This window comes from Plecotus auritus, assembly GCF_963455305.1.
Source record: "Plecotus auritus genome assembly, chromosome: 2".
Classification (NCBI taxonomy): Eukaryota; Metazoa; Chordata; class Mammalia; order Chiroptera; family Vespertilionidae; genus Plecotus; species Plecotus auritus.
Genome location: NC_137771.1, coordinates 104,294,917 through 104,313,698, shown reverse-complemented (window position 1 = coordinate 104,313,698; position 18,782 = coordinate 104,294,917). Strand labels below are relative to the sequence as shown.

Genomic DNA, 18,782 nt, shown 5'->3' with positions numbered 1-18,782 from the left:
TATGAAACCACCTGTATTGATCCGGAAACAATACATGCAGTGGGGTGTCTGCATTTTGTAGCCATTTTACCAAACTCCCGAGCTGCTTTCTTCATGAGGATGCTGCCTCTTCACCACCTCAGTGGGAAGCCATCGCTCTCTCTCAGAACTTTTATTACATTTTCTTAGAATCCCCTCGTTCAGATTGTTTGATATCTTCTAGCAAAGTGGCTTGTGGACATGTCTCTGTCTCTCCCTGGGTTGTAAACTTCTTAAACAGGGACCAGATTCTTCACTTCTGTCATCCCCACATTGTTTGGCTCACTTGAGTACTCAACAATATCCCTTAAACAAGTTCATGGTGACTGGGCTAGCTGAATAAATACTTATTCTATCTGGTGAGCTGCAGGTGAGTAGCTGGGAGTATCCTTGCTTTAATCTTTTATCTTTAGTTAGAGTGGAAGATGGTCTCATTTCCTCTTGTTCCTTGAAACAGCCTAAGGCATACCCTGGTAACATACCCTTGATTCTTGGCTGTCTGTTGGCGTCACCCACAGCTCTAGACTCCTCATTAGATCCTGAGCTCTCATTAGATCCTTGGTGCATCCCAAGAAGAATGGCCCACAGGCATGCTCTTCAGGATGTAGCGGGCAGCTGGGAGGCAGGTGGTATGACAGCGGCCCACTCCAGTATGTCCGCACACAAGGACTCCACGGCATCCAGCCGTTCTATCTGCACCAGTTTTGTGAGCAGCTCTGGGATGCTGTAACCTGCCGTGCTGATGCGATCAAAGAGCTGCATGCCATCTGTCATGCCCCCAATCTCGTCCCTCTTTAGTCCAAAGCTCTCTGCAAGGTGGCGCCACGTTTTCACAACAGCCTTCTCAGAGTTGTATGTGGAGCTGAGCATTCGGCTGGTCTTCTCAAGGCAATCAAATGGCAGCTCCGTAGGGCTGAGGCCTGTGGAGTGGAAGGGCCACAGTCAGATGCTGCAGATGGCAGTCAACAGGAGACAACACCATTACATTTATTTTTAAACCTTTTTAAAAATATGTAAAATAAAACACAGATACAGAAAACCACTAAAAATAAATAGCTTAAGGCCAACAGTACCCAGGACTTCGGCAGCCACATGAGAAGTCTTTTCATAAACCTCAGTCTCATTAATGGCCTTTCTCCTCCTAAGAAAATAACTACCATAACCATATTGACCGTGACAGTTATCCTCTCGACACCATTTTCAGCAGTCACCAAAGCCTGCCATACAGGCTACTCTTAGTTGAGTAGCCCTGCATACTTGGACCTGGGCCAGGAAGGAAGTCAAAGGGATAGTATCATGTCCCTTTATGGGGACAGTAGTCACCTTTATGAAAAGTGCTCTCAAAGACAGACCAGACTTGGTGTTTGAGAAATCTGAGCCAACTCAGTGGTTCACAGACTTTGCTATACATTAGATTCACTTAAAAGCATTTTTAAAAAATTGATGTGTTGCCACTTCTGGAAGATGGAATATTTCTCTGGGTAAGTAGAGCTAAACCCCTGGCACTATGTATAAAGCAAACATACAAGGATTCTAGAAAGTGGATAAAAAAACGACTGCTGAGGACCTCAGGACTGGAGCAATGATACAGTGGTGAGTTCCTTGGGTTTTCTTTTGCCTCATCATCCAAATCATGGAGCTGAAGAGTTCAGCAATCCAAATTCCAACAATAACAAAAATACCTTCAACAAAAGCCTGTTGTCTCTAATTAAAGCACTAGGAAAACAGAAGCTTAGCAAGAAGAAAACATTTAGACAATAATGCTTTATTGCAGCCAAACGCCACAGAAAAACTGTGGTTCCATCACCACCAAGGCCAGCAAAGGCTGACTGAGGAGTCTGGCTACAATCCTGCACCCAGTGGTGTCAGGGAAGGCTAAGTAGGGAGCCTGGACTTTCTTATTATCAGCTGGTAACAAGCCCCCCCAACTCCCATTGTATCAGTGGAGACCACTTGGAGAAACAGATTCCCACTCCCAAACCAGCAATAAAAAGGAGCCAACACTTGGATGTCAAATAAGGCTGAGTGGGAACTTGAACATCTACCTGCACTGCACCAGCCAGTAACAAGGTGGCACCCCGCCCCCTACCACAGAGGCATCACTGGGAGCCAGCTACAATAGAAGGCTTAAGTAAGATCCAGAGTCTCATAACATGACATAAAACTCCAGGTTTCAATAGACACTCACTCATCATACCAAGAACCAGAAACATCACAAAATCAATGAAAAAAAGACAACCAATAGATACCAACACTGATATAAGATATGTTAAAATTACCTGACAAAGTTTTTAAGTAAGCCATGATAAAAATACCTCAAAAGTAATTTCAAACACACTTGAAATAAATAAAAAAATTGAAAGCAAAAGATAGAAAATATAAAGCAAAAGATAAAAAACTCATTAGGTATGTTCAATGGCAGAAAAAGACAAAGGAAAGAGCTAGTGAACTGGATAATAGAATGGAAATTACTGAATCTGAACAACAGAGATAAAATAAACTGAAAAACACAGAGCCCTAGGGACCTGAGACACTGTGACAAAAAGTCTCACATTTGTTTCATGGAGTCCTAGGTGAGGAGAAAGAAAGTGGAGCTTAAAAAAATAATAATGGCTGAAAACTTTCCAAACTTGGAAAGAAACAAAAGCCTACAGATTAAAAAATCTGAGAAAACTCCAAACAGGAAAAACTCAAGGGAAGTCATATCCAGACACATCATAAATAGACTTCTGAAAACTAAAGACAAGAAAGTCTTAAATGCAGCCAGAGAAAAACCACACATTACCGACAGGGAAAAAGCAATTAGAATGACAGTGGGTTTCTGAACAGAAATCTGAAAGCAGAGGGAAGTGGCAGTGTTTTCCAATAATGAAAGAAAAGAGCTGTCAACCCAGTATCCTATACCCAGTGAAAATATCCTTTAAGAATGAAGGCAAAATCAAGACATTCTCAAGATAAAGAAAAACGAAAGGAATCTGTCACTACCAAAGCTACCCTAAAAGAAAAACTAAAGGAAGTCTCTAAACAAAAAGGAAATGATAAAAGAATAAACCTTGGAACATCAGAAAAGAACACAGTAAGCATAATTTAAGTAAATATAATAGGCTTTTTTTTCTTTTTAAGTTTTCTGAATTATTATTGTAAGTTGATGCAACAGATGTGGTTCTAACTACATGTAGAGGAAATATATAAGACAACTATAAACAAAAAGGACATAGGGAGGTAAGGTTTATATATGTCACTGAAGCTAGTAAAATAATGGCTAGTAAAACACTGTGGACAGGTTGAAAGTAAAATAATGGAAAAAGATTTATCATGTAAACGTTAATTAAAAAAAAGCAGAAGTGGCAATTACAGCAGATAAAGTAGACTTCAGAACAAAGGAAATTATCAGGGACTTAGAGGGACATAATATAATGATAAAAGGGTCTATTCAGAAAGAAGACAGAGCAATCCTGTACGCGTATGCATCAAACAACAGAGCCTCAAACTTGTGAAGTAAAAGCTGGCAGAACTAAAAGAATAAATAGACAAATCCACAATTATAGTTGAAAACTTCAACCCCTCTTCCTCAGTAACTGGTAGAATAATTACAATATAGAACTTAACCACACCATTAACCAAAAGAATCCAATCAACATTTACAGAACACTCCAACCAATAATATCAGAATATACATTCTTTTCAAGTGCAGGCCGTATACTTCAACAAAAGAATTTAAACTAACTGAAACTGAATGCAGAATGTATTCTCACAACGAACTCAAACTATAAGTCAACAACAGAAAGATAATAGGAAAATCTTCACACACATTTGGAAATTAAATAACACACTGTTTTGTTTTTTAAGCAGAGATTGAATTTGGTTCATTACATTTATTTCCCCATGGAGTTAATGCATTTATAGACATGGTTTATTTTTCAAATGCAGAAACACTGTTTTCAGAGACCTTTATTAGGTTTCTGCCAGCTTCCTTGACTTTCTGTTCTAAGAAGATTGGTTTGTATGTGGGGGAGAGGGAGGAAAGATGTAGGGGTCCTCATCTTTCTGGGAGGTTCCGGAACCAAAAACTATTGGTGCTTCCCAGGTTGGGAAGGGTCACTGGCAGTCACTTCCTGCTCTGTATCCTGCTTCCCTCCTGGAGGAGAGCCACTGGCACTGGGGATAACTCCACAGTGCTGACCTCCCACTGCAATCTGGGAGCTTCGCTATCCACCTGGCCTCTGTCTTACACCACTGTTAATGCATTTGGTGTGCTATCAGGACTAAACCAACACTTCTAAATAATCCAGGAGTCAAAACAGAAATCTGAAAGGAAAATTTTAAAATAATTTAAAATGAAAATTCAACATATCAAAATTTGTAGGACACACCTAAAGCAATATGAGAGGAATACATATGTTACAAAATACATAAAATACATATATTATGAAAGAGGAAATTCTCAAATCAATAATCTAAGCTCCCATCTCAAGCATATAGAAAAAGATTAGCAAAATATACCCACAGTAAACAGAAAGAAAACTATAATAAAGATAAGAGCATGAATCAATGCAATTGAAAAAAGAAAAACAATAGAGCTAAACTTGAAAAAAGGCAGCCAGTTCTTTGAAAAGATCAACAAAATGGACTAATCTCTAGTAAGATTTTTAAATAAAAAATAAAGAAATATGACACAAATTATCAATATCGAGCAATTGAGCATATACTACAGACCCTGAAGACGTCAAAAAGATAATAAGGGAATACACACATAAATTTGACAACTTAGATGAAATGGAACAATTCCTCAAAAAGCATAAATTACCACCACTCACCCAGTTTGAAGTAGATAATTTGAACAGCCTTATCATGACTAAAGAAGTAGAATTTGTAGTTTTAAAAATCACTACCCCCCAAGAAAAATCTATAGGCTCACATTGTTCCATTGGAGAACTGTACCAAAATTCAAAGAATTAACACCAATTCTACATAAAATCTGGACAATAGAAAAGGAGGAAACACTCCCCGCTTATTCTGTGAAACTAGTAGTAGCTTGATACCAAAACCAGTACCAAAAAAAAACAACACTACAGACCAATATCCCTCCTGAATGTACTAGTAGATGCAAAATTCTCAACAAAAGATTAGCCAATAGAATTCAACAATATATTAAAAGAATTATATTCATAAGAGTGGGCTTTATTCCAGGGATGCAAGACTGATTCAATATTTAAAAAATAATGTAATCTATTTACAAAATTAATGTAAATTACAAACAAACAAACAGATAGAAAACACCCTAGGCTAATGTTATACTTAATGGTGAGTGCTTTCCCTTCAAGATCAGGAACAAGGCAAGGATGTCTGCTCTCCTCATTCTTAGTCAACATAGTGCTGAAGTTATAGCCAGTGCAATGAGGCAGGAATGGGCAGTAGATTGGAAAAAGGAAATCAAATTGTCCCCATCTGCAGATGTGATTATCTGGGTGATTATCAAGGAATCTACCAGAGAACTCCCAAACCTTATAAGTGACTTCAGCAAGGCTGCAGGATATAAGATAGATACACAAAAATGAATTATATTTTTATATGTTAGCAATTAAAACAGACACTGAAATTAAAGTAAAATATCATTTATAATCATTCAAAAATAAATGAAATACTTAGGCATAAATCTAGCAAAATAGGTACAGGACTTGTATTCTGAAAACTATATAATGCCGGTGAAAGAAATAAAAGAAAATCTAAATAAATGAAGAGACATACCATTTTCATGGTTTAGATAGCATAGATGTCAAATCTCCCAAACCTTAGTATACAGGTTTGCTGCAATTCCTATCAAAATCCCAGCAAAATATTTTGTAGATATAGGAACAATTATTCTAAAATTTATATGGAAAGGCAAAGGAACTAGAATAGCTAAAACAATAAAGAAAAAAGAATAAAGTGGGAACAATCAGTCTATCTGATTTCAAGGCTTATATAATTATGGGAATCAAGATTATGTGATTTTTGCAGAGGAATAGACACACAGATCAATGCAAAAGAACAGAGAACTCAGAAAATACACTTACACAAGTATGCCCAAGCTGATTTTTGACAAAGGTGCAAAAGCAATTCAATGGAGGAAATATAGTCTTTTCAACAAATGTTGCAGGAGGAAGTGAACATGTAGAGGAAAAAACAAAACAAAACCTCAACTTAAGTCTCATATTATGTGAAAATTAACTCCAACTGCTCATGGACTTATGTGCAAAATATAAAACTTTTAGAAAAAAAATCATAGGAAAAAATCATTGGGACCTAGAGCTAGGCAAAGTGATCTTAGCCTTGATACCAAAAGCAATCTATAAAAGGAAAATGATAAATATGACTTAACAAATTTAAAACTTTGCTCTGTGAAAGACCCTATCTAAGAGAATGAAAAGACAAGATACAAAGTGGAGAAATTATTTGCAAATCACAAATCCATCAAAGGGCTAGTATCAAGAATACATTGAAAAGATCCCAAAACATAACAGCAAAAAAACCCACACAATTCAACTGAAAGATGGGCAAAAGACATGAAGAAACATTTCAGATGGCAAATAAGCCCATGAAAAGATGCTCAAACATGAAGAAAATACAAATAAAAACCACAATGAGATATCAAATACACATACCAGAATGACTGAAATAAAAAAATAGTAACACCACCAAATGCTGGCAAGGATGTGGAGAAACTGGATCACTCATACATTGCTAGTAAGAATGTAAATGGTACAGCCATTTTGGAAAGTCGTTTGGCAGTTTTAAAAAACACTAATCTACCATACCACCCAACAATTCTGGGCATTTATCCCAGAGAAATAATGATTTATGTTCACATAAAACCCTCTACATGAGTACTTACAGCAGCTTTATTTGTAATGGCCCCAAACTGGAAACAACCAAGATGTTCTTAAATGGATGAATGAGTGATTAAACAAATTGTGGTACATCCTTAACACAGATTACTAGTTAGGAATAAAAAGAAACAAACTATGATACATGTGCCAATCTGAATGAATCTCCAATGAATTATGCTTAATGAAAAAAGACATTTGCAAGAGTTTACAGTAGTGTGTGATTCCACTTATATAACAATTTTGAAATTACAAAACTATAGAAATGAAGAACAAATTAGTGGTTGCCAGGGGGTGGGGTAGCTAGGATGTGAGTTTGGCTATAAAAGGGTAAGCAGAGATATCCTTGTGGACTATCTTTAGTGCATCCATGTCGACATCCTGGTTGTGACTTTAGGGATGGCTTGGCAAGATGTTACCATTGGGAGAAACTGGGTAGAGTATCACACGACCTCTCTGTCTTATCTCAAAAGGAAAATTTTAATTAAAAACACAACAGAAGACACGGATGCCTGGGACTCACCCCAGACTAATTACATCAGGGCCTCCAGGCAGGTGTGTAGAAGGAGCTAGTGTAAGACTCTCCGAGGGCCTAATGTTCACTCAAGACTGGGCACTGCTGGTCTACGGTTCTCAGCGGCACCGTGGGTGCTGTAGGCTCCAAGCCCTTCATCCTCCCAGTCTCACTGGAGGAGCTCCTCTTTCCTAAAATTAATTTGAAAAATCGCTGTCCCTGGGGTCTGGGCTCTTAAAATAAAGACATTGTTGGAGCCAAGAAGAGCTTTCCTGGGTGATAGAATGCAAATCTCAGACCATCCTCCACTGGGCAGTTGATGGCTCCCAGCCACATATGCTGGATCAGACAGGCTGACCTGGGGCATGACTTGATGGAGAGAGGCCACATTTCAGCACACAGAGCTTTTGAGTAGAGCTCTTGGCTCCCTGAACTCAGCCTCAGGAGTTATTTCTGACCAACAGAACACCCAGCCAGTAAGCCTGCCCTGGGTTTAGTGCGCTGGGCTCGGCCCAAGTGGAGAAATGAGTGGGTACCAGGCTACACGCCTGCTGCCTGGGCCAGATGGGGAAGTCCATGGAGGGGGCCAGTGAGACCAAAGCAAGTGGCCTGATGAAGCTGGGGAAAACCCCCTAACTTCAGGGACGAGAGTTTTATCTCCTGGGAGACAAGATGGTAACATAGAAACTTCATTTGGCAGAAATTGGGAGTGTGGATTCTGGTTTCAGATAGAAATATAATCAGAAATATAAATTTAGTCCTGCCCACACCCTAAACTGCAGTTTGTAAGGCAGTATGATTCAGTTTGCTTAGGAGACATCTTTACGAGGGGAGACCGCCACACCCCAGGAGAGGGAAGGGAAGGACGGCTATCACATTTTGGATAAGTGATAATTATCAAAGGTTTTGAAGATGATAATGCCAAAAAGGGACAGCCTGTGGGGCACGGGAGGACACCTAGCCCTTCCACTCCTGCTTTCTCTAGAGCAGTGGGGTGTCCTGACTGCATGTGCCCCTCAGCGAGGCCCTGCACTGGGGAATGCTGGCTCCTTGGCCTGAAGGGAAAGGAGGGCCAATGGGAAATGCTGGGGAAATGTGTTAACATAGCTTGGAGTCAAATTCCATGTCCCTCCACCTGAAATCAGTTCAGCCAGAGCTTCTGATGAGGAGCATGACAAGTTGGACGGGTGACTTTTCTCAGCTCCCCCCCCTCCCCCCCCAGAGCACGAGGATTCCTATCAGAGCCCCCTCCTCGCCACCGGTGGTTGGGAAGCAAGACCTGGGGGAGTGTCCCCCTGGACAGTCCTTGTATGCTCACCTTCGACAACTCCACATACGTTGGCATACACATCCAGGATCTTTTTCCTTCGACTTTGAATCTATGAAAATAGTTCAGAGAATGTTAATTTTCAGAAAAGAGGGAATGGCAGAAAATAATGAATCAAGTCTTCCATCTCAGTGTTGGCAGATAGCCGCTATCCCCTGATTTCCAGCTAGAAATGCTGAATCAAGTCCTCACATGAACATCTTATCCATAATTCAGAAAGAAAGCCTTCCTCTGGGCTGTCCAACTCGAGCACCGGCGGGTTTCTTAGGCTCCCTGGGCATAGACTCACAGACAGCCAGAGGCCACATGTGCACTGGTCTATTTGGAGGATAAATGCCAGGGACCGCGGCTTGCCAGCAGGCAGCCAAGAGATGAGGCCCATAACGGGCAGGTATAGAACTGGCCCTGCTTGAAAGGCTCTAGGCCCCCTCATAACCACTCCCTGGACCTCCAGGTTCAGCAAGTGACAGGCCCCACTGCAGAGGTAACTGAACTGGACAGCCCATGATGTCTCTGTCAGAACCCAGGCCCGATCCAGTCTCTCAGTAGGGACACTTTTACCAAGAGCAGCACTGCCTAGCAACACAGCTGCCCTGAGGCTTGGATGCTAGACTGTCAGGCAGCCTGGGGCAGGCAGCCCCACACCCCTCCACAGCACCTTTCAAGGTGGCTTGCTTCAGGTGACAAACCATGTGGAGCATTTTTACCTGAAAATGTGCATGCTATGTCGATATATGGCTATGTGGTCATATAGTACACAGCTATTTGTTCATATAGTATATAGTTATGCATTTATATAGTATATAACTATGTATTCACATAGCTATGTTATAAATAGTTATATTTAACTATTATATGTGTGGTTGGATATAGGGCAGTATGTTTACTAAGTTTTTTCTGTCCTATAGCATTCCAAGCAATTTTAACTTTTTGTCTTTGCTTATTTATTTTCTTCTATGAAGCTACATAAAATAAATAAGTTTTCTATTTTTACAATATTTTGCTTTAAATCTGTCACTCCATCTGCGTTTGCTAACTTGGGCGGTGGGAGTAACGCCATGCCCCACAGCAGACTCATTGGAGAAGGGGCTCGTGTTTCCTGGGGCGTTACTCGGCCGCACAGTGAATCGCAAGGTGTGCGCATGGGCTGCCAGCGCCTTACCCCGGCTGACTTGGGGGTGGTGGCGGCCTTCTCCCTGGCCAGGTGGACCAGCGACAGCAGGCACAGCTCCGGGGAGCCCTGCTTGTCGGTGGCGGGCTCCTCGTCACTGTCCATGCTCCGACTCAGCAGCTGCTCGTTCTCAGACGAGGCATCGTTCTCACTGTGGAAACAAGAAGGGGTTTCATTAGCGCTGCCTGGGAAGGTGCCGCCTGGATGCGTCCTTCCAGTGGTGGGCAGAGCAGGGACGAGTTTATTAAGCTTTTACTCAGCAGCTCATGGGCACGAGATGAGAAGCCACAGCCTGCTCTCCATTCCTTCCGGACAAGGAGGGTGGTTGCAGGGTGGCCCACAGGCACTGGGTGAGGAGGACTCGCAGAGGCCAGTGAGGTAGGGATGGCACCAGCTCATCCCTCCACCCCACCCAGTTTGGGAAAGGGTTCTTGAATATGCTATGGCTTTCTATATTTCATCCAGAGAAGCACAGAGTTCAACCTTGTGTCTTCATGTAGCAAACAAGGTGATCTGGTGGGCACAGACTTTGTGCCTGCTCTCTGGGGTAACTGAACACAAAGCCCATGCACACACACACAGCCTGAGCCTGGGGAGCCCCTGGGAGGGGGGCTGGCTGAGATGTGTGCCCATGGGGTGAGCACCACAGCAGCCCAGGGAGGGGGTCTGGGAAATCTTGCAGGGAGGCGGGTGGATCAGTCACACCGCTGCTCACTGCCCAGCCCGCACCCCTAAGCACATGCGGGTTGAAGCTCAAACTCTCAAAATCATTCCGAATATATGAAAACAACGTTCTTTTTTTTATAGGCATCCTGCTTGTTTCCTGTGGTTTGGCTAAAGAATTATATTTGCTAATAACTGGATTGCAGTAATGAAGACCACACTCAACATAACCGTGGGGACAGAATGATACAAAGAAAGCAGAAATGGTGAGAGACACCCACCGGGGTTCCGGCCCTTGGGGGAGTTGGCTGGCCTGTTGCTGGCCCCAACTGTGTGCAGGCCAGGTGGGAAGGCACCACTGTCCCCAGACCACTGAGTTGCCTCAGGCCCTTTCCCTAAGACCTGAGAGAAGGTGGGGGGGGGGGGGGGGGTAGGGGATGAAAAGCTCAGTGCCTTGTCTTTTAAAACAGTTGTTGAGTGTTAATTTTTCTTTAACATTTGTGTATGAAACAAGTAGGGTCCCAAAATATTTCCTTAGCTTTAGAGGAAACTTAAGTCATAGAATGTGTCCCTTCCCTTTTGAGTGTTCTACCTCCCGCCGCCCCCTCCTCGCGCCCCCCACCGCCCCCCCCCAGCCCTCTCCTCTTGGGAATGAGAAAAGGCTGGAAGGACAGATGGAGAGTGGCTGACACCACATGGGATTAGACAGAGGAAGGCTGGAGGAGCGACTTGTCTGCAAGAGGCACACTGCCAAGCCCAGTCCCCGCCACACAGCTGCCAGCCTGGGTTCCCTCCTGGTAACAGCAGCTTGGACCAGGCATACCTTTGCCAGATGTGCACGAAGTTGCTCAGACCAAAAATTTGTGAGGTTTTGAAAAATGATCATTGGAAACAGAGGCACTTATCAGAAATAACCATTTTCTACAGGACTGCCAAGTTGAGCACACACAATTGCTTTTCTTTCCCAGTGTGCAAAGGTTTTATGATCTAAGTTTGCTTCCTACCCTTGTGTCAGGATGTTGAGTTTTCTAAATGAGATAACACGTTAGGTAGTGTTTTATAAACGCCAAAGCTCCATGCAAACATCTTGACTCATTATCATTCCTAAAAAGCAGGGCTCTGCCAGGTTCAAGTCCCCTGGAAAGCTCCCATGCTAGGAGTCAGGGAAGCGGGACAGAGCCCCTGTTCCTCCTCAGCCAGCTTGGTGACTCCGCATCTGCCACAGGGGTGTTTGTATGGATGGGGTCCTGAGACAGCCATGGGTGGACTATTAATGTGGGATGGATTTTTGGAACCTAAGCAGGACTAAGTCCAAATGACCTGGCCAGGTGACTCAGATGGCTGGAATGTCATCCCATACGTGGAAAAGTCATGGGTTTGGTTCCCAGTCAGGGCACATGCCTGGTTGCAGGTTCAATCCCTGGTCAGGGTGCGTGTTGGAGGCAACTGATCAATGTTTCTCTCTCTCTAGTCAATGGGAATTTATCCTTGGGTGAGGATTAAAAAAAAAAAGTTTACTTCCCTTCACCCTCGATGTTAAAGCTGGGGCTGATTCCACATCCCAATGTGTGTGTGGTAAATATGGTAAAGACTTCATGCGTCCAATCTCTTCCTTAAGGGGCCTTATTTCACTAAGTGTTAGCGCTTGGGCCAGAGCCTGTGGAACACACACTGCAGCCAGATGGCCTGGACTTGGCCCCCTGCCCTGCCACTCCCTAGGTATGTGACTGTAGGCCCATGACAGCTTCCTACAAATGTGCACAATGTTAGCACCTTGCTCATAGGGCTTATGAAGGTAGCACATGCACACTGGAGGTAACCAGCACCAGGTGTTTGGTAGCCGTCTCCATCACCACTGCTGCAGTATCGGGGACATCAGTCCTGGTGACAGCACTGTGCTGTCAGCATGCGCATGGCCAGCAGCAGCAGTCATATTAACCAGGCTGCTGGAGAGGAAGGGGCACGCAGAAGCTGTGGGGTCTGCACGAGGCAGGTGCATGTTGCAGAGAAAGGCGTGGGGCATCTGGCCCTGGAGGATGGCAGGTGTTCCCCACCGGCCCCTAATACCACCTGGCCCTGCTGCAGGCCAACAGTGAGGCTGAAGCCCTGGGCTGACTAGGACTGCCTTGCTGGCTGGCCGCTGGTTGCTCTCTCTGGAGCTGTCCCCAGCACAACCTCCAGCCAGCTGCCAGATTTCTCAGAGCACTTCTCACCTGGCGTGGCCAGCTGCCCTTCCTACTCAGGACCCCTAAGGACTCCTCACTTCAGCCTGGAACGGGAGGCTGCTTTGGTTTGACATACCTCTTGGCAGTCTTTGCTGGAGCTGCTGTCAGTTTCTCAAATTCGTCCTTTTCAGAGAAAATCACCACACTGTCTGTGGGTAAATAGAAAGATTGGGGGAGGGAGGAGTTAGTGTCGGCTCCAGCTCTGAACTTGTCCTTCCGCTGCTCACTTCCTCTTTAGCAGACCTACTTGGTAACTAAATCACAATGCCCTGAGGATTAAGCACCACATGGCTACACTAACACCCCTTCCTAGGACCCCTGTGCTAAGTGGCACAAGAGCATAGCCAGTTAGAAGGCCAGGCTGCCGGGGTAGTGGCAAGAGTGTCAGACAGTCTCCACCCTGAAGACAGACACCCATGCTTGTGGGGACTCTGTTTGCAGACCTTGGGCCTCTTTCTTCTCTCCTTCCTGGCTCACTTGGGCTTCCACACTCTTCACTGAGTGGCTGGTGCAGCAGGCTAGTTAGAGAAAGAGAAGAGTGTGAGCAGCTGGGCTCGACTGGTAAGGTGATGGAGCTGTTCAGGGGAGAGGGGATAAGAGGCAGGCATTGGGGAACAGTCACCTGGGGAAGAAGGCTTCGTCTTCATGATGTAGAACATGATGATGAGGACAATGGCGATGGCCATGATAAAGATGGTGGACATGGCAATGATCAGAGCCGCAGCCAGGTGTCCTTGGCCTGAGAGCTCTGCTGAAGTTGAGGAGAGAAGGCAATGCCTTAGGACTCAAGTGTCCCTACAGGAACCCATCCAGCAGGCAGGGCCCTTTCTCCTGAAGACCACGCCCCTGTGAACAATGGCCCTGCTACTGGGACACTTCCTGGGGACCTTCAGAATCCGAAATGCTTGCTTAGTCTGAGAACCCAACCCTACAAGTTTCTTTGGCCATCCCGCAGTGCCATGGCTTGTACTTGTTCAGTTGTTCCTGGGGTGCTTGCCCTTGGTTCGACTGCTTTGGGAAGCCGGCATGTGTGCTGAGTGCACTGTGGGAATCTGAAGGCAACCCTGCCTCACTGAGGACCGGGCCATAAATATGCTTAAACCACAGATGGCATTGCGACAGTACAAGAGGGGATGAGCAGCCAGTGTGAGGTCTTGCTCTGAGAGAAACTGTTGACCTTGGGGGTCCTCCCCCATCCTTCCACCCCAAAGGGACTGGGGAGTGAAATGTAGTTATTGGAAATAGATATTCAAGTGTTGAGATCAGCAGGTTCAGATGAAAGCCTGCAATAGAATTGCTGTTGACATCAGGGCCACCACAGCCCAGGAAGCTGGCTCCTCTCCACCCTCGCCACACTCGTCCTGAGCAGCACTGCCAACACCCATGGAGTGAGCAGCTTCCCTCCTCCCAGAGATATTTCTAATTTCTAGCAGCTGGGGGCGGTGAGTGTGATTAAATCACAGGAGGAAGGTGATTTGAAGTGGAGAAGAGCTTCGTGGTCATTTCTAATAATTATTTCCTCTCTTCCTCTCCAGCCACCCACTCCCCCCCACTTATGTCTAGGTGGTTAGCTCCAGAAGACCAATTCCTGGGCACCCTGCCTACCTTTATGGGCACGATGGAAAGGAGAGAGGGTGCTGCTGCCCGCGGTGCTGGGGAAGTGGGCAGAAACCCCCGCGGTGGCTCCCGCACCTGCAAGGAGAACAGTCGCTGTGGGCTCCTCAGAGTGACCTGCAGAAGCTCCACCACCAGCACTGAAACACAAGGTGCAGCCACAGAGCTATTGGTTCACAGTCCCAGGTTATAAAAGGGCTGGAGAGGGGCCCACATAATACCTGCTATCCAAGTTATCCAAGTAATACATGCTTATTATTTAAAAATCTAGAAAAAAATCAAAACGCAAGGAAGAAGTAAAAGAATCACCTGCAGCCTATGTCTAAAGTTGACATTTTGTATATTTTTCTTCAGTATTTTTTGCATAATGCATTTTTAAATAGTTGTGACCAAACTGTTAAAGAGTAGGCATGAGCTTGGTCTTCTCTCAAAACTGTGATTTGTAAAACTCCCGTTCTATGTAAAAAAGTGGCACTTAGCAGGAGTAATATGAAGCTGATTTTGTGATCAGACAAATCACTAAGTTGTTTAGTTAAAACAAACAAAATGTTCTACCACAGAAAAGATGACATCCTGATAGTCAACCTTCCTTTAGGCCAGACTTGAGTTTTGCAGTTAATAAAAATGATCATGTTTCATATAAGTGTCCTCCTGCCTTGCTTTGTCTCTGACAGTTCTGAAGGAGCTGAAGAGTGTGGGTTTGCTTGTCCTAGTGAGGCCAAGTGAGTGTCCTCCCTAAAATCAATGCATGTTGGCCCTCTTAGCTGCTCAGCCAGGACTAACAGTACCGATGCCTGGACCCTGGTCAGCAAGGCTCCGTGAGAAACAGGGGTGTTTTCTTTAACAGAAGCTTCTTAGGAGAAACACAGCCCCCTGCTCTGTAAGTGGTATTTCTAAAGCCACCTGCACACATAGCCTGGGACACCCAGGTGACAGTGACCACAGCCAACTGGGCAAGAGAAGTCCTGCTGAATTACCCATACATCTGTGTCCAGTAGGAGGAGAAGGTCCTAGGAGAGAGCAGGGTCAGAAAATTTTGATCCTCACACATTTGAGAACAAATAGAAACTCTACAAATAAAAGAGGGTGGCGGTTTGGGAGGGAGCAGGCTGAAGACTGGCTCCTGCTGCAGTTCTGCATTTCTGTTAGGTGTCCCAGGGTTCAGGCCAGCCAGCTGCTGGGGTTGGACAGGAAGTTAAACTGTCACAGGTATATGAGAAATGCGATTTGCCACCCGAGAGGCAAACAGGCGGATTTTTAAGGAAGCACTGTGAGGTGTGAAGGCTCATGCCCTCTTCACACCCTGGACAGGGCTCACCCTGGGGAGGCTTGCAAGGTGAGGGTGTGTGCTCCTGGTGCCATCCTGCTGTCCTTCAGCTCACACTCAGAGCAGTTTTCCACCTTTTTTAAAACAGCCCTCTTGTTGAGTTAGGTATCCGCTCTCTGGGGATTTGCCACTTCCAGAGCACAGGGACTTCACTTATTGGGAGCTCCTGGCCTCTGGCTCTTTGTCTGGTCTCTGTCACCTGCAGTGTTGCCTCAGACGTGGGTGTGGGTGCCACCCAGATCACCAACACGATGGAGGGGCCAGAGTTTTTCCTCTGCAGGGCATGATGAGCTCTGTGGTTCCACTTCTTTTTATGTTCTCAACTGCTGTTATTGGGATTGCTTCTTAGTTCTTCTACCAAGAGAGCGAGGGGTGCTGAGAAGTATAGGGGTACCAAGGCAACAGCCCAGCATGGGCTAACCTCGGAATCAACAGAGACCCAAAGGTGACTTGCTCAAAACAGAGGGGGCTCCTGATGCCCCAGCCCCTACACTAGTGTCCCCAGGGCCTTGCCCTTTCTTCTGTAATTGCTGGAGGGTGATGGGCAGGAAGCTGGGAAGTGGGCCCTGGGACCTGGGAGGCTGGAGGAGGCGTGCTCATGATCCCTGCTGGAAGAGTGGCTCTTCTTTCTTTCTCTCCTCAGCCTCCGGGGCCTGCCCTGCCCTGAGAGCAGCCTCTGCTCTGCTCAGAGCTCACAGAGACATTTTGTTGCCTTTCTGGAGGATAAACAGCTTTCCTGACCCCCAAACTCATGATAAAGCTCATAATTTAGATGCGATTAAATTAATTTAGCCTTCTCACCTGACCTCAGAGTCAGCGGTCCATAGGGGAGGTGCGGTTTGAGGTGTGTGCTCCCCGTGGACAAGACCGATCTGGAGGCTGCCTCTCGCCATCACATGGTGGTGAGCTGGGTTTCAGGTGTTAGCCCTGTTGGCATCGTGCTGGGAGACAGCCTAGCACATTTGGCCCAGTGAAGTGAGAGAAAGCACTATGGGCACAGTTTCAATCGGACATTGAAAACGAAGCTCATCCATCTGTTTGGTAAGGGCCTCAAGGGAGCTTAGGCCCTGTAGTTGGGAAAAGACTCTGGGGTCTGTCTGTGCGTGGCTGTCACCTGTCTCTCCTGTACCTTACTGGCTGAGGCTGGATGACTGAGGTGGGGGTTGGGGACACAATATGCCCAGCCTGTGGCCCAGAGAGGGACAATGAGAGCAGTCTAGCAGCATGCTGACTTATGGAATGCCTTTGCATCTGACTGGCAGGGCCGGTCACACGTAAACATCAGCGGACAATGGACGCAGGCTACTGCGAGTCAATAACGCGCACTTCGCTACACCTGCCAGGCCTGCCCTTGGTCGATGTCTCCACCTTGATTTTCTAGACATTTTCCCCCAAAGTGAACTCCATCTGGTACCAACTGAACAGCCTTGGCTGCTGTGTTCTGAGCACATCCAAGGATAACAGGGAAAGTGAGCAGAACTAGAGTTCTCCTCTGGGGGCGGGTGCCCTCGGGCAAGCACACCATCGCCACAGGACCTGCACAGGACGTTCCCCTGCCCAGGTCCTGCTGTGGTCTAATGAGGATTAGCTCAGCACTAATAAAAACATGTGGTGCCTGGGAGGTTTCCCTTTGCTCCAACACATGCTGTGTCTTTCCAGGTCACTTGGCCTCCTTGGAATGGATCATTGATGAAAATGTTTGCCAGTGTTGTTTCTGATAAGTGGTCAACTACTAACTCATCTTATGCTCCATCATGTTTGGAGTCTAGCTTTGAATAAGCAAAGATGAGATATTTTATGATAGGGGTAAGGGAAGGTTGTTGGAAACTGTATCCCAGAAAGCAGACAGAAATATCTACACAAGGTCTTTATGCAAACGAAAGAAAATGGAGTCTGAGTGTGAGGCAGCACTGACTGTGGACATTGGTACAGGCAGGTGGGCTCTGTAGGGAGTACACTCACCTCCTCAGGAGGAGTCTGAAATCGTGAGCATGTGGCTTAATGTCAGCATATCTCTGTTCAATGTCATGACAGAGTTTACTAAGAACCTTTGAGGTTTGTTAATCCACGCTATTTATAAATGTGCTGATGAGTATACTAGTAGAGATGGCTGGCATTCTCTAGATATGGCAAACAGCTTGGGTTTTTTAGGAATTTGTTGATTCTTAAAGCTGTCATGAGGGGCCTGAGGCTGTTTCACTGGCTCAGCATCCCCTACTGGCAGCTGCTGGAACAACGGGCAGAGTCATTAGAACGTGGCTGCTCCAGTGGGGCCCAGGAGCTTGCTGGGAGGGCAGTCTTGGAGCCCATCCTCTGAGGCAGGACCTGTTCCCTAAACGGACCCCGGGGATGGTGTGACAGACTGACATGTTCGCTTTCTCGGACTCTACCTCTGGTCCAGCTTGCATTTCTCCCATGGCCTTCAGGCTACCAGCTCCTGCTACAAATGTGCTCATTATTAGAGGAATTCTTCTTGGGGCTACATTTTTTGGAGAAACAGCATCTTGTCAGGGGGTGCCTCTCCCCAGTGAGGTGAGGAAATGTGTACAGAGATGGTAACCCGGAACAAAGAGATTTCGAGATTTCACACTCTTCCTTGGATCCCTATTGGTGGTCAGATGCCTTTGGTGATCAATCATCTCTTGTCCCTTCCATTCTCGCTTCTGTTGACATAAAAGACACCTGAATTCTGGGCTCTTGGAAGATGGATTTGAAGAACCATCTGCTTGACTAGGCACCTTCTCAATCAATACAACTTTCCTTACTCCAACTCTGCTGTTTTGAACACTGGCCTTTTGCAGTGTGGGCACATGGATTTTGGACCGGTAACAAGGGGTGTGCACATTTGAGTTTGAGAAACACTGCTTTGGAAACAGCTAGAAACTGGCATTTGGGGAGGTCAAAGCTTCACATTGGCATCACAGATGGCATCTGGAGGGAAACACAGTTCTCTGATGGCAGAGTGGACTTGACCACTGACAAGTGGTCATAAAAATGGTGACGACGACCAGGGAACAATTGCTGGGTGCCAGACCCACCACTCTCTCACCGATTCCT

At 45.6% G+C, this 18,782-nt stretch overlaps 1 protein-coding gene across 1 annotated transcript in view; it reads right to left on the bottom strand.

Annotated features, from left to right (window-relative positions):
* Positions 1-615: 615 nt before the first annotated feature.
* EDAR (ectodysplasin A receptor) overlaps positions 616-18,782 on the bottom strand; it is a gene marked incomplete at both ends in the record, with an annotated part of 30,769 nt that continues 12,602 nt past the window's right edge. The window contains 7 exons of the mRNA XM_080657016.1: positions 616-938; positions 8,717-8,777; positions 9,888-10,047; positions 12,861-12,933; positions 13,228-13,302; positions 13,407-13,532; positions 14,390-14,476. Of these exons, the coding sequence (XP_080513142.1) occupies positions 616-938; positions 8,717-8,777; positions 9,888-10,047; positions 12,861-12,933; positions 13,228-13,302; positions 13,407-13,532; positions 14,390-14,476 (905 nt within the window). The remainder of the gene's footprint in view (positions 939-8,716; positions 8,778-9,887; positions 10,048-12,860; positions 12,934-13,227; positions 13,303-13,406; positions 13,533-14,389; positions 14,477-18,782) is intronic.